Source organism: Tribolium castaneum, chromosome 7 (genome assembly GCF_031307605.1).
Source record: "Tribolium castaneum strain GA2 chromosome 7, icTriCast1.1, whole genome shotgun sequence".
NCBI lineage: Eukaryota > Metazoa > Arthropoda > Insecta > Coleoptera > Tenebrionidae > Tribolium > Tribolium castaneum.
Window position 1 is genome coordinate 6,335,084 of NC_087400.1, and position 16,414 is coordinate 6,351,497.

Consider the following 16,414-nt stretch of genomic DNA (forward strand, 5'->3'; position numbering starts at 1 on the left):
TTAGAACATTTACGAAACCTTAATAATGTCCGGCGCCTTCAGCAAAAAATACATAGCGAACATTTTTCCTCACATTATCAATTGATTTTATAAACATGTCAGTATGTGCTTTATTATAAAGTTTAAATTACGTTTTGAACCTTTTTTGGAACGCTCTCAGTCAATAGAACCATTTAAAACAACTGGAAATAACCTAACTTGCCTAGCGCATCCACCAAAATACAGTATACATATTTTTTTAAATAGCAGATGTAAAACAACATTTTGTCTAAGTGAAAGTGTTTGGTTAGATTCTTTTTTACTATTGTGATATTTAATAGCAAAAGTTAACAAAACACTCTATTTTTTACTTCTTTACATTGTAAACGCATGTTTACAGCAACAGACATGTGTTGTGTTTCCTTTACGTTTACTTTTATTCATTCAAGAAAATTATTTACAACAAATATGCGTCGATGGCACTATGTTTTGAATTCAACGAACGTGATCAATTAAAAAGACGTTTTAGAACACTTACGAAAACTTTATAAAAACAATATAAAATTGTTAACATTTGCTCGACGCCTCCACCAAAAAATTAATATCAAACATTTTTCTTCGATTTATCAATTTATTTTAAAAACACACCTGTATGTACTTTACTATAAAGTTACAATTACGTTTTGAACCTTTTTTGGGACGTTATCAGTCAACAGAAATATTTAAAACAACTGGAAATAACCTAACTTGCCCGGCGCATCTACTAAAATTAAAGCCTTTTTTTTTTTAATTAGCAGATGCGAAAAAACATTTTGTTCAAGTAAAAGTTTTAGGTCAGGTCCTTTTTTAATATAATGATATTTAACAGCAAAAGTTGACAAAATACTGCATTTACACTTTTTTACATTATAAACGCATGTTCTTCCATGCCTTTTATTTTCAAACTATAACACGCGTTTTTTAGATAAACCACCAAGTATGAAGTATTGCTAAAGCTTTTTTTAAAATACTAGTAGCATTTTTCTCTCAAAGAGCTTTTAATCCTTGATTTGTACTCATCTGTTTGTTTCTTTTTCAATATAACTAGTTTGTCGTATCTTCAAATATCGTTCTAATATCAATCACATTTTCATTTATTTATATAAAAGTGAATTTAATTGTGTTATAGACTTGCGAATAATTTACTTGGGCTTTTATTTTATCGTCTTCCTTTCTTTCTACTTTTGCTTGTTTCTAAATTGAGTGAAAATATATTCTCGCCAACATTTTATTAACCCGGCGCATCCACCAAAATTATCTGTTGGATATTAATGTTAGTACTTCTTAATGTAAATAATACTTTTTTAATTGCTGAAATGTCCATTCGGAACAAGGGGGGATAAATAAATTCAATTCTGTTAAAAATAAATAAACAACACTTTTTGCATTTCTGAGTCGTTGGCAAACATATCGATAACAAGTAGACAATAAAATGTTAAACGCTTTCAGAAAACTGTATTAAAGTATAGAAAATTTTAATAAATGCAAATACCCATGAAAAAAAAAATATTTGCTTGTTTTAATGTGTGTTAGTTGTGTTGTTAGTTTTAAGTGGTTTCTTTACAAATACACTGTTGCAAAAACGAGAAATGGAGCCATTTTCCATACAATTGAGCTATTCTGACCTTATTACACGTAGGTGTATGTGTGTCGTTTCCAAGAATAACCACTCAAATAGAATTTTATGGGTTCAGCTCGTTTGCCAACACTAAATGAAATTATTTGTTTGTAAAAATAGTAGTAATAACAATAACCCGGCGCATCCACCAAAACCACTCAAATTTAATTTCTGTTGTTGCTAACAGCCATTCCCTCGATAGCCTCAAGTGAGTGACGGTAAACTGACCCTCAATTAACCCTTGACCCTTCGGTAGCAAATTACCTCTTCGATAATTGTGCATCATCAAATTATAACCCCTCTAGTTGGCGTCCGTTGTGATTTTACTAATATTTGCTGCAGTTTGCTATTTAATATAGAGGCAAACTCAACAAACACGCACCAGATTGCGTGAAATACCCCAGTTTGGTGGTTATTAGCCTCGGGGGCCAATTTGGATAATAACTATTGAGGCACATGTGCTGTATAAGTGAATTTTTCTACAAGTGCATCGATACTTTAATGGCCCGGCATCAAGTGATTGAATTAAAGGGAATATCGCTGTTCTAATGCGTCCGAAGCGAGCCGATCCTTCGTGAAACAATGTATAAGATAAAAACGGGGATTAATGGATTGAAAGAGCGATAAAGGGAAAAAACTCGAATGAAATATGAATTGTACTAGGCAAGAAATTGGCGATAGAAACTCAATTTCGGGCGAGTCCAAATCTCATGAATAAAGGCAATGCCGATTTAATTATTCCTTTGCATAAATTCATAGCGTTTTGGTGAGGTGGCCATTGTGGAGGCTTCAACTGGTGGCCACTTGATCTATGAAACAATAAGCCGTGCCAACCCTCGTAAGGGATGTTTTGTCTTTAATCAGAGATGAAATCCAAAGTTATTAATGTCTCGTTTATTAAAAATCGTCAAGCTAATGGAAAAGTTAAACAATTAAAATGCGGAACAATGCCCTTTGACAATCATCCGAATACGGGATTCGAAATCCCGCCTTCAATTTATTATTCCATTTCCTCGGCATCACTTTATTCATATCTAAATTACTTTTACAGTATCTCACCATTCAAGCTGAAATATTTTCCAAGAATTCCATTACACTAAATTCGTTATCTGAGAATGAGGCGAAAATTTGCGAGTGCAGGTATGTGTGGATTGTATAGTCTGCCGGATTATAACGAGAAAAATCTAATTCCTCGACGGCTAGACGATGGAAGGGCTCGCCAAATGCTTTTTAAATAATCAATGAGTTTACAAGTAGTTTCAGACACATCAAAAATTCTCCAATATAAAATATACAAGAAAATTAAACTTTGGTTTACATTTTTATGGCCTGAACAATAACTCCGGAATACGGATATTTAAAGGTTAGGACATCAAACGACGTACAAATAAAACGGTTCCGTCTTCGATAGTTTCGCTAATGTCTCCAGAGAGCGCTGTTCCAATACAGTCTAAGTTTTCACAGCAATGAATTCGAAAAAAATGGTTGTATATGTACAACAAAAAAATTCAAAATGCAAAATGCAAAAAATTTATCGTAAATTGTATTTAAAAAAAATTTAAATTTTTACCAATTTGCTCTCTGTTCGATATTTTTCAAAACGCTAGGAATATGGTTACAGATACAAGAAAAATGTTAAAACGAAATTTGTAGAGAATTAAATTTTCTGCAAAAACGTCTGCGAGACCATATCTCTATCTTCAACCATTCAGGCTTCAAAGTCGTTCAAAAACACTGAAGCGACGAATTTGCTTCATTTTGCCGGTGGTTAAGTTTTGGAAAGTTAATTTATACATAAACTGATGCAGATACAAATATGGTTGTGCAGACTTTTTATAGAAAATTTAATTCTCTACAACTTTGTTCCTTACACTTTTTTGGTATCTTCAACCGTATTTGCAGCGTCTCCAAAAATATAAGGTGGAACGCAAACTAATAACTTTAAGCGATAATTCTTTGCACACCGTGGCATATTTATCAAAGATAAAGATAAAGATAAAGATAAAGATAAAGATAAAGATAAAGATAAAGATAAAGATAAAGATAAAGATAAAGATAAAGATAAAGATAAAGATAAAGATAAAGATAAAGATAAAGATAAAGATAAAGATAAAGATAAAGATAAAGATAAAGATAAAGATAAAGATAAAGATAAAGATAAAGATAAAGATAAAGATAAAGATAAAGATAAAGATAAAGATAAAGATAAAGATAAAGATAAAGATAAAGATAAAGATAAAGATAAAGATAAAGATAAAGATAAAGATAAAGATAAAGATAAAGATAAAGATAAAGATAAAGATAAAGATAAAGATAAAGATAAAGATAAAGATAAAGATAAAGATAAAGATAAAGATAAAGATAAAGATAAAGATAAAGATAAAGATAAAGATAAAGATAAAGATAAAGATAAAGATAAAGATAAAGATAAAGATAAAGATAAAGATAAAGATAAAGATAAAGATAAAGATAAAGATAAAGATAAAGATAAAGATAAAGATAAAGATAAAGATAAAGATAAAGATAACATTTCTTGCATTTTTTAGATTTGACGCCGAGACAGCATAACTCTCGAAGTGTCCTCATTTTTACTCTGCCGTAGTTTTTTTTGGGTTCAGAAAATCCTGTGATTTTCTATCACGTTTCTTCTCCTAAGTTATAGTTTCCCGTTTTCCGAAATAAATTTAAAACGAGGCAAAAATTAAATTAAACTTTTTCGATTCTTTCTTTCATTATTCGGAAATTGTCTGGAACGTACTTAAATTGGTTTGATTGTCAAAAATACACACTTTGGCGACAGTTAAAAGTTGCTCGTGCTTCCGATTGTCTGTAATTATGACTATTTTTTGCAGCTTCAATCCCGCGTAAGACCACCCAACTGGGCACCTCCTACACGTCCATGAACTCCGAGCTGGAGGGAAATCCCCCACTTTGGATCACACACACAACGGGGAATTACCACAACGATATCTACGTGAACAATGCCCGACTCCTTGTCAGCCATTCGGATATCATGACGACGCAGAAGAATGGCAACATTCAGGTGAGTCCCCGATTTGATTTAGATTAGGCGAGGGAAAGCAGACTGTGATAAAAGGGACGTGACCTTAAAAGGGTTCGTGTTAATATGGTCGCTGACAAAAGTGGGATTGAGGAGGGCTTCTTTCGAGTGGTCTGTCTGCGTGTCGCACTCAATAGTCAAGAGGAGTACATTCGAATAAGCAACGCGCTCCTGGAAAACATTTATTGAACGGCGGAGACGCTTCTTTATGACTCGGGGGAATACACGGGCTGGGAGATACGAAAATTGCCCACGATAAATTTGTTTAATATGTCCACGTTGCAAATTATTTTTGACGGTTTTTTTTTACTACAAGGATGTTTTTTCAGAGAGAATTATAATTAAAAGTAATTTAGAAGTTGGTTAAAACTCCACACAACAGCAACAAATACTACTGTTTTAGTTTAGCTAAAGGAAAACAAACTCTAAAATTAACATATTAAAGAAATTCTTGTGTTAGTTGTATGGGAATACTCCCACGTGTCTTAAATAAATTTTTAACTTGATTTTATTCTAAACATTGTTTTAAAACTGGTGGATGCGCCGGGCAATTTATGATTTTATTTTACTTTTACGAGATTTTATTTTAATAATATGTAACGAAATATTGCTCGTTGTAAAATGTTTGTGTTACGTGTTATAAAAAAATACGTGATTTTTTACTTTTTTTTAAATAATTTAAAGTCTGGGAATGTTCTAGAAAACACACTACACAAGGGAAGAAGTTTGAAAGTTTAACCAGATGGTATCACTCGTAAATTAATTTAAAAAACTATTTTAAGTAGTTTACAATTTTCGACAGCACGTATGAAATTTATTTTTTTTAGTTTACTTGGGCTCAAAGCAAACATATATAAAACTTAAAATTAGCATATTATAGATATTCGTGCGCAAGCAGTTGTATGGGAAAACTCTCATCTGTTGTAAATTAATTTTTAATTTGGTTTTTATTCTATACACGCCGCGCCGGGCGATTTTTTTTAATTTTATTTTAACTTGATGTTGTCTTACTAAATTTTATTCTACAGAAGTATGTAACGAAACATTGATGCATCATAAAATAATGTGACTTATTTTATAATACATTTGTTAAAATTTAAAGTTTTGTTGATGTAGTAATAACCAATAAAATTGCTAGACTTATCTATAATAGCGTTAGATATTTAAATTTGTTTTGTCTTTTGCTTTAAAGATTTTAATCACTTGGAAATTTTGTAATCAGATTTAACAGAAAATATACAGCGTGTTTCACACAACTTTAAGAGACTTTGATCTGAAAAAACAAAAATTACAAAGTCAATTATATTTTTCAGAACCAATATTTGTCATGTGCTCTACCAGGAGACGACATGAATATGATTATTAAATCTCTTAAATCCAAAAAGATTTTTCATTTTTTCAAAAATCAAAAAAAAGATTTCATTTTTACTTTTTTTAATTTTTTATCGCCGATTACGGTGAAACTATTAAAGTTAACCAAAAACGTCAAAATCGATTAGAACCTGTATGAAAAGACCTACGAAATGGCATAGGTTTCAACGCAGTATCTCGCAAGAAAAATTAAACATTATTTTAAAATTGGTGGATGCGCCGGGCAAAACTTATTTTTATTTTAACTTTACTTTCAAAAGTCAGATCTTTTACTTAGTTTAATTTTATGGAAGCAACACACAGGAAATACGTTACGAATAATTGATTCTTGATGACAAAAAATAAAATATAAATTTTCTACTTTTTTAAAGTATTATTATAATTGCGAGGTAATTTTTGAATCTTCGAAGTTTAATTTTAAAATTAGAGTTCTCTCACATTTGAAGTGGGCAAAAATAAATTTTCTAAACAATTGGGGTAAGAAATTGATAGACACATTTTCTTATTGTTTGAATTAAGTTTATAAATTTAACAATGTTTAAATGTTTAAATTGGAGATAGAGTTAGAGGAAAATCTGCTACATTTAAACAAGTGCTTGTTTTACAGCCAATTCAAATGATACAAAATTTAGAACAATAGCTTTATTCTTGTTGAAAGGAATTCGCAAACAAATTCCATGTGAGTATAAACTCGCTGTTTCATAAAGTACTCTCTAAGAGGTGAACTCTGATATTAACTTAAAATTATTCGAACGAAAATAGCTTGGAGGATGCAAATACACGAAAGACAATTACATGAAGTTGAACAGTTAGTTGAATAGTTTCAACATGGCTTAAACCGTTATTATTTTGTATCGATATTGCCGCAATAAATCTCCCCCCGTTCAAGTAAAAGGCGCAGCAATGACCCCCGGGGTGATAAACACACCAAAACTTGGACCCTAACATGAAGTTTATTGTTATCAAGTGTATAACAAAACTTACAGACCCACCGAAATTAGCCATTCCGAATAATTAGCGTTATTTATCGCGTCTTTGGGGATGTTATGATGCACTCATGTCGCGTTACCGCCGCCAAAAAGGGCAAAAAGCCCGATTATCGTAAAATAAAGTCCACCCGAATTTCTAAACAGGCTCATTAGCTTCCCTGCGCTCAAGGATTATCATCGGCAATCTCGAAAGTCGGCGGTTTTACGACACGCATCCCTCTTGCAAGTGGATTTAAAGAGGGCCTTGCGACTTTTCCGACTGAAATCTTTTATTTTTTCAGGTTGTACATAAAATTGACGAGGTCTTGGTTCCCACGAGATCAGCCAAGAACGCACAACATCGGGTTTACAACCCTACAGCGTACGAATTTCTAGAGTACTACGAGTCCCTCATCTTTCATCCCCATCGATTGAGGTGAGTGGAAAAATTGCGTTAGTTCGCTCTTAATTAGTGCAATTTGATGCTGGACGACTAATTGCATTCAAATACAGGTATTTCCGGCAAAAAGTACAACAGCACAGCAAACAGGATATTTTTAAAACGGAGGGAGGGCACACGTTTTTCATCCCCGTCGACGAGGGATTTAAGGTATTTGTTTTATAATTTGGAAATTTGCACGTGAAAACACCTATTGAACCTTAATATAAATCTTGAATTTACCATTTATTGGTTATTGTGTTTTTACGTAATTAATTGGAAGCATTTATTTAAGGCACCCGAAAATATTAAGAAAACATTTTGAAATGCGTATTTTAATTACGAGTACAAGCAGATTTTGCGTAATAGAGATAACTACGTATTGTCTTTTTTATAAGAAAAAGCTTATAAAAAAGGCTTGCTCAAGTTAAGTGAGGTGTTTTTTTGGTTATAACCCTAGTAGTACACTTGTATAATCGAGATGTAACCTTTTAATATAACCGCTAACTTCCAAATGTGACGCTTTTACAAGGTAACCGTTAGTTACCCTCTTTATCTAACCGTTATCTACGCGCGGTTATGTTGCGGTTATATAATTTTCTTTACATGTCGCTTAGATTTCGGTTATGTTTTGTGATCTAACTTTTATATTGCGCTTATATAACTATTGGTATATTTTTTTGTATAACTTTTGTATAAAAAACTTAGTAAATTTTAATATAAATTAAAATTTTAAATATTTAGGATAAATTGGTGCTTCTATCCAGCCTGTTTATTTTAACCATATAACCAAAAACTATTTAGGTCACTTATTTTGCTTTGTAATTATTATTATAAAATGCCGGCGAATATTAAATTTAACCGTAACACAACCATGCTTACATCACCGATATATAAACTGAATCTAGCATACGCTATGTTACATCACATACATAGCAGTTATATAACCGTCATATAACCTTGCAAATACGTTAGATATAACCATGGTTAGATAACTGATATTTATGCACTGAATCTAGCTTTGGTTATATTGGTTAAGAAACATAAAGGTTATCTAACCGTAATATTACCATGGTTATATACGCTAAACATAACCATGGTTAATTAACTGTTATATAAGCTGAGTCTAACATAACCAATGGTTATGTACTGCGGTTATATAACGTTATATAACCGAAAGATAACTCAGTAAAACTGTGCTACTAGGGAATTTTTGACCTCGTAGTTTTTCATAGATTGGCATTTGGAAGGTAAAAAAAATTTGAAAAGAACAATGAACTATGTTGTACACATAGAGTAAAACACAATGGAAGTCTTCTTTTGAAAAAATTTAATTTTGAATTATAAAGTACAAATTATTAAAAGAATTATAAACTTGTAAAGATAATTAATGTAAAATTTACTTTGATTTAATTTTTTTTTACTAAAGAGCTTTTTAGAATATGTTTGTGAGAAAAAAAGTAAACGGAAATTAAATATAGGGAATTTTTGGACAAAATAATCAAAACCTACTCTAATAACTAATAAGATTTAATAATTGTTAGAATTTAGAGGTCAGAAATAGAAGATGTTGCTTTTTGTGTTAAAATGACGTTTGTAAAAACAATGTAATAAAATAAAAGTAACACTCATTAAAACAAGAACCGCAAAAAATTTATTTTATTTTAAGTTTTGTTCAGTTTTGAAAAGACATCACATTAATGCTAAACTTTTTAATTTCTTTAGATGTAAAGTTATAGATATAAATAAATTTTTTCTACTTTTAATTTTTTTCTGTACGAATAATTGTAAAATGTGCAGTGAAGCTTTAATTAAAAAAATTGATCAGGAACAAAAAAATAATTGATTTAGTCTTCTCCATTTACATACTAAAAAAATTTATCGAACTGGACTTTTTTATCGAGTTTCAAATTGAATTTTAACAGTTGGTCGTCTTCTTAATTGCATTTCCATAAATTCTGGATTTTTTAGAATCGTAAATACACTAGCAAATGTGAACTCCTCTATTTATCATTGCAAATTTAGTGTTTCATATTTTAGCTAAATTGTTTGAAATAGAATAATTAAATAATTGGAAGTTATTGATTAAAATGTTCAGAAATTTTAATGAAAATCAAAAACAATTTATTAATTTGAAGTAGCAAAATGTTGGAAGCGCCTGGCGAATTATTTGTGTTTTTAAATTTAGTGCAATTTTTATTTTAAAAAAAAGTTATTATTAATACAAGTGCAAAAACACAAAGGCTGGCGTTTTCGGTTAAGTGTTATTCAATTTTTTTTTTGATTGGAACATTTTAATTTAAAACACTTAGCTATGAGAAGCGTATTTTAAATAGTGAAAATACGTTGCTATCGGAAATTTTCTACACTTTATCTTTTAAAAACAAGCTCTGTGATTGAGGGAGCTTTAGCAGAAATTGAGTTTTTTTATAATTTAAGGGCCTTTTTACATTTTGTAACGAGGATAACTTCAAATAAAGTTTAATGCAACTTAACATAACTACAACAATATCTTTGAGACTTCGTGAATGTCGTGATTTTAAGTGAATGAATAAGAAAATAAAAACAAGAAATAATTTAAAATAAATAAATGTTCCCAAAAATCTATTGCGAAAGTTAGAACTGTTATAAACTGTAATAAAGTTAAATTAAAACCTATAAAAATAAGGCCGAGGAGGGTTTTTCATGTGATTATTTAACGAGATTATGATTCGAATTATGCGAATGTTGTTTCCTGTTTTATATCAGAAACTTTGGTACTTTTTCAATTCGTTAGTGATAATCTTATTACAAAATTATTGTAAATTGCCAAATTTGTTGATTTATTAATTGATAATAATTAGAATTTGCAGCAATTAATTCATTAATTTTTAGAAGCAAAAATGGTGGATGCGCCGGGCGAATTTCAGTTTTTTTAAAAGTAAATTTTTTGTTTTCGAGAAATTGATTAAAATTCTTCCAGAACAAGCGCGCCGAACTAATCGACGGCAAAATCATCGACGGCCACGTCATCCCCAAGCACGTCCTGTTCACCAGGCCTACAAAAAAAGACGTTCCCTTCCAAACCCTCGCCAACGGAGACAACAACGTTCGAGTTGTTATTTCGTTCACGCAAGAAACGCGAGGCCCCAATAACCAAGTCATAAGTAATATTGATACCGAGAAAAACCCCCACAGGGTGCTATTTGTATTTTTTTATTTAGATTACGTGAAGAGTCATACTTTGTTGAGCGACGGCAAGCACTCCCAGGGGGTTGTTTTGTCTGAAATAGTCAAAGCCAACATCCCCGTCAAAAACGGGGTGGTTCACCTCATCCAGAAGCCCTTGATGGTGGTGGATAACAACGTGCGGGAGCTTTTGGAGGTAGGTGCTTGATTTGGACTCACTTTGAAGGTTTCAAAGTGGGGTTAATTCACGCAGTTTTCAGCTTCTCACCACGATTTTTTTCACACACTTTAAACACGAACAATATACACACAACTAGTCTTAAAACAATTGTAATAAAACTAGCGCCAGTGTGATAAAAAAAACAAATAAAAAAACAGTATTAATCTATTTTTTGGAACAGGAACAAGTGGATTTTATTTGCAACGTTGGCAATAAAATGGAAGAAGTAGACGCCGACTATCTTCTAGTACGTGGAAAAAATTCCTAACTAGAGCAGGTTTTTAGACCGAATCAATTCGAAATGCTTGTAGTCGATTTTTGCGTAATGTTTGAATAGTTTCTATTTTGCACCGTATTAGAGACGCAAAATAGAAAACCGTTCCTAGCCGCTGTAAATGTTCTGTGGATGCTTCCAGTCATCTTCAGGTGTAAATAATACAGGGTGATTAAAAAATTCAAAAACGCCACATTTACATTTTAAACACACCACACAACATACGCATCCCCATTACATTGAAACATAAATTAATGCGAATTTATTGCCGGGAACTAAAACGAAGCAGAAAAGCCAATTTCACTAATTACGTGCAGCGTAAATTATTTGCTCTATTTTTTTTTGAGTCGCTAGTGTAAGCTTTTTGATGCTTTGAGAGTGATGTTTGAAAACACCACTTTCACATTGTTTAAATATGCTATGTGTCGTGTGCAACATTAACTCATCCGCTTATTTCCTGCTCATCTTTTCGGAAACTGCAGCAGTACAAGGTAAAACTGTAAATGTTGGACAAAACGTGCTTTTGTGGGCGTAGATGCACGCTTTTTGTTGCACGCTATTTATGGATTGGCGGCCGGTAGACAAGGAATGTGGAAATGCTTCCACTTTATTGATTTTGGCCGAATTTTTTTTTCTACTAGATGGCAAACAACTGAATTTTATTCTAATTTATTTCAAAATTGCGAGCACTTTAAATTGGAAACGACGTAATCTTCTTTTCTCCATGATATGTGGGTCAGACGACAAAATCTATTAACTCACTGAATTTAAAATGAAAGAATTGAATGGAGCATGACTGCACACCAGTTTTTATCTTGATGTAACAATAATTTTAAATATTTTTCAATACAAAAGCACTATTATCCACAATCAGCTTATAATCGAAACTGACTTTTCAGATTTTGTTGCCGACTAGAATTATTTCAGTGAAAACGTTTATTTTTAACATTGTTTTTAAAAATCAAAAATACATTTGGTGCTTACAGCAACGAAACAAACAATGAAATTAAAGCACACTGGAAATGTTGGCTCTAAAAAATATTTACGAGTAGGCATTTCAATAATATTTAAATTAAAGATAAACCATCTTAATTTACTTTACCATATTTTTTACAAATAATTTTAACATTTTGCGAAAACGCAAAAAACATTTTGAAATTTTCCAGTTTTTAGCTTTAGCCACTAAAAACCGTTTTTTTTAAACTATAGTGGATTAGATGGTTTTAAAATCATTTTGTTTGCGATTTATTCTTATATTTTTATAAATAATCGCAGTCTTTGTTTCATTATTACAATTGAGAGATTAGAACTGCTTAAAAGAAGAAATTTTTAACATTTTTTTTAATAATCAGGAAGTTTTTTTCTTCAAAAAAAGCACAGTACAATTTGATAAATAAAATTTTAAGAATCGTAACCACCAAGAAACTATTTTTTAAGAAAGTATAATGTTTAAGATGGTTTGAAATTTGTTCCCACTTAATATACAATGTGTTCAAAAATGGTTGTTCATCAAGTTGACTATGGAAAATGCCGCTTCGTTGAAGTGACTATTGTAGTTTTTCTGCCATAATTTGAATTTGCTTTTTGCTCATTTTTTTGCAGAGTTGTTTCAAGTGTTGGATTTGTCTTGATTTGTGTTTTATATTTCCGTGAATTAATAATTTAAATTTTTTAAATTAAGCGGCACGTTACGTTCGAATTCATAGGTGGTGACTTGATGAACAACCATTTTTGAACACATTGTAAAAGTATTTCAAAGCTAATTATCACAACGAATTTTGCATTTACTGTTAAATATCTTTATTTTTGCTTATGATTTTTTTTATATTTTTTATAGTTCCTTATAATTATTAACTAATTAATTTTACAACCGTAATTTTTGTCGTATTTTTGCACAAAATATCTTCCTATAACTGTATATAATTGTAGAAACATTCTGAAAGCATTCAGATACACAAAGAAAGCCATATATTTAAAACAAAAAAAAACGGTAATCTCCGTGTGTGGTTATTAGTTTTCCTAATACACCAAAAAGTACTATTAACAGATTTTTTCTTTTCTATAATAATGAAAGTGTAATTTTGTGACGAAAATGACCTGAAAAATAGAAAAAATGCAATGTTGCCGATTTTTTTTTTTAAATTTGAAAATCAGCATTTTGATTGAGTTAAAGCCAAAGAAAATCAACCGAAACAATCCTCCACTTGTCTTTATTGCTTTATTTTTCATTGGCTTTGTGTGTGTAGAATAGATCTGGTCACAATAATCATATTTTCTTAAAAAAAACATTTTTTATAATACAATTTGAGCTAAAATTACTGCACAAACACATAACTTTATTATTAGACATTTTTTAAAAATGTGAACAGGTCGATCTTATTTTTTAAATGCTACATTTTGACATCATAATGACATTTCGTTTTTGAGTGACGTTATTTTTGTTTTTTTTTTTTTCAGTGACAACCAACATTTTTGTTCACTGTTTATTCTTTATTATTTAATAAAAAAATATTGATAATCAAACTTATTTGGCTTTATCTTTTTGTATAATACACTTGTATGATTTTAACAACACTTCTATTATTTCTTTGCTTAATTTTTTGATTTTCTTATACTTACCAGAAGGATAAAAATGTATATACTATGTAAAACAGTAATCAAAAATGTTAGTCGTCATATACTCAATAAAATAAAAAATGACGTCATTACTCAGAAATGTCGTTATCGTTCTAAATGAAACGTTTAATTAAAAAAAATAAGGTCGACCTATTCGAGGATTTTTTAAATGACGTATGAATTTTGTGCGTTACTTTTGGTTCAGCTTCTAAATTTCATTTCAGATCTTTATCATAATGTTTTATTTATTTTTTTTAATCAGTGGAATTAAACAAAGTTTATTAGAGATATTTCATTTTTGAATCATTGACATTCAGTTTTCCAGCAAATGAGAGGATCCCTATCATTTATTTCATTTATTTTTTAATAGTTAATAGATAAACACGTACACGTTGTTCCTATCTGACTGTGTGCTAGCCCATTGTTAATTTGTGCCATAATAATTGACTTATCGCGCATTATTTTTAATTAAAACTATTAATCATTTTTATTCGGTCGGTGCTTTCATTAATTTCGAGTAAAATTTTTCACATTTTATCTCTTTAATGTAAATAAAATAAATGAACAGTTTGATTAATTATCATCGCATGAATTTCCATCACACATAAGCGTCTTATCTTCCTTCAATTTGGTAAAATTCCTCGTCAAGGAAAAAACTTGCATGAAATGGTGTATATTGGACGCGCCAAGCTTTTGTCCCGAAATAATTCCAAAAGCTCCAATTACAGTGCCCAACACCGAAAGCCTCCTTTAGGCCAAAGCGGCACACTCTGTATTTTTTGAGTGTTTCACGCGAATTTGAAACCGTTTTTATGTGGGGATTTTAAAATTTCAGCTTTGAGTGTTTATTTCATGTATACAGGCTGATTCTTTTAGAGAAACATTACATTAGGAACTTTTTAACTTCTAATATAGCTAGAGCTTTAAGATTTTTTATGCAACCTAAAGAGACCATTCTGAGTTCAATTAAATTATTTTTAAAATGGCTGAATATTCAGAAGTAGCTATTTTTATTGCATTTTTGAATTTACCTGCCATAGTTTTTGACGTATGTCAATTTTTTTTATAAAAATTTTTATTTGCAGTGGTTTATTTAAAATATTACAGCTTGTGAACTTTTTACAATAAGTAGATATTTTTTTGCATTTGATAGCCAAAGGTTTAAAGGGCCTTCTCAGTTTTTAGGACTGTCAACTGTTAAATTGCAAGGCTACTATGATTTTTTTAAAATGATGATTAAAAATGATTATAAAACAGTTTTTTTAATTGGAATGACCCTGTTTTCTTAATGACAATCAAAAAAACATCAATTTTTATGCAAACTTTTATAAATATCTTTTATATCCATCTCTTACAGTTTTTGAAATAATCGCAAAAAACAGAATTTTGGCTTATTATTTTCATTTTTAATCAAGTATTGTGCTATTAATTAAAAGAAATGTCCTATTTATTCACAATTTTCATTCGAGAAGTTCAAAATTCGATGGCAAACGAAAGGCTCGAAAGATTTTCTGAAATCTTTAGAATTGTCAACTGTTAAATTGCAAGGCTACTATGATATTTTGAAAATTATGATTTAAAAATTGTTATTCCACAGTTTTTTCAAATGGAATGACCTTGTTTTTTCAATGGCAATTAAAAGAACACTAATTTTTAGGCAGACTTTTATTAACATCTCCTATATCTATCTTTTACAGTTTTTGAAATAATCACAAAAAAACAAATTCTAGCTCATTATTTTTTTCTCGAGTAAACTATCAAAAAATACGATAAAACTAGGCTATTGATTAAAGGAATTGTTAGATTGATCTACATTTTTACTCACGAAGTTTAAAATTCGATGGCAAACTGACCGTGTTACTTTACATAATTCACTAAGTTATAATAAACTATAATTAAATATTATTGTTTTATTGCTTATTCGATATTGAACCAGCTAAAAACTAAATAAAATATGGAAGTTTAACAATTGATGACAATTTTACAAGGTCTACTTGATTAACTATGAAAACTACGAAATAAAATCCGTTTCTATGATTTTTTTCAAAAACTGTAACAGGTAGGTTTAGGACGTATTGATAAAAGTCACCATAAATATCGATATTCTTCTTGATTATCGTTAAAACAATAAGTTTGTTTTATTTGAAAAAACATTTTGAAAAAATCATTCTAGCCATAAATTTTGACAGTAATCAATTTCGAAAATTCTAGAAAACGCTTCAAAGCTTCGGTTATCGAATGAAAAAATAATATTTACTTATCGCAAAGTTCAAGGGCCGTGATATCTTAGATATACAAAAATTAAAATTTTAACAAAAAAATTGACATATGTCAAAAACTATGACAGATAAATACCAACAACTTGGGTAAATTTTACTCAGTTTGCTTCAAATATGCAATAAAAATGTGTGGTTACTAATTAAAATTTCAATCATGGCGCCGATTTTTTGTAGTTCCGGAAGCTCAGCCATTTTGAAAATAATTTAGTTAAACTCAGAATAGTTGATTTGATTAGACATTAAAAAGATTGTAATGTAGGTTCTAAAAAAATCACCCTATAATAACAAATCAAAAAACAGGTGGACGTGCAATAAAAGTGCTAAAAATCCCTCTGTTAAAAATTAAAGCGGGTTTAAAATCGAAATGAGACTTGTTGGACAG

At 30.2% G+C, this 16,414-nt stretch overlaps 1 protein-coding gene across 4 annotated transcripts in view; it reads left to right on the forward strand.

Annotated features, from left to right (window-relative positions):
• Positions 1-16,414, forward strand: part of Fas1 (Fasciclin 1) — a 129,407-nt gene that overhangs the window by 104,222 nt on the left and 8,771 nt on the right. For 3 of the 4 annotated variants that reach the window (XM_064357794.1, XM_064357792.1, XM_064357793.1), the window contains exons 3-8: positions 4,489-4,679; positions 7,339-7,472; positions 7,550-7,646; positions 10,438-10,621; positions 10,679-10,839; positions 11,045-11,110. In XM_064357794.1, coding sequence (XP_064213864.1) covers positions 4,489-4,679; positions 7,339-7,472; positions 7,550-7,646; positions 10,438-10,621; positions 10,679-10,839; positions 11,045-11,110 — 833 coding nt within the window. The remainder of the gene's footprint in view (positions 1-4,488; positions 4,680-7,338; positions 7,473-7,549; positions 7,647-10,437; positions 10,622-10,678; positions 10,840-11,044; positions 11,111-16,414) is intronic. The other variant, XM_015978303.2, reaches the window with a different exon arrangement.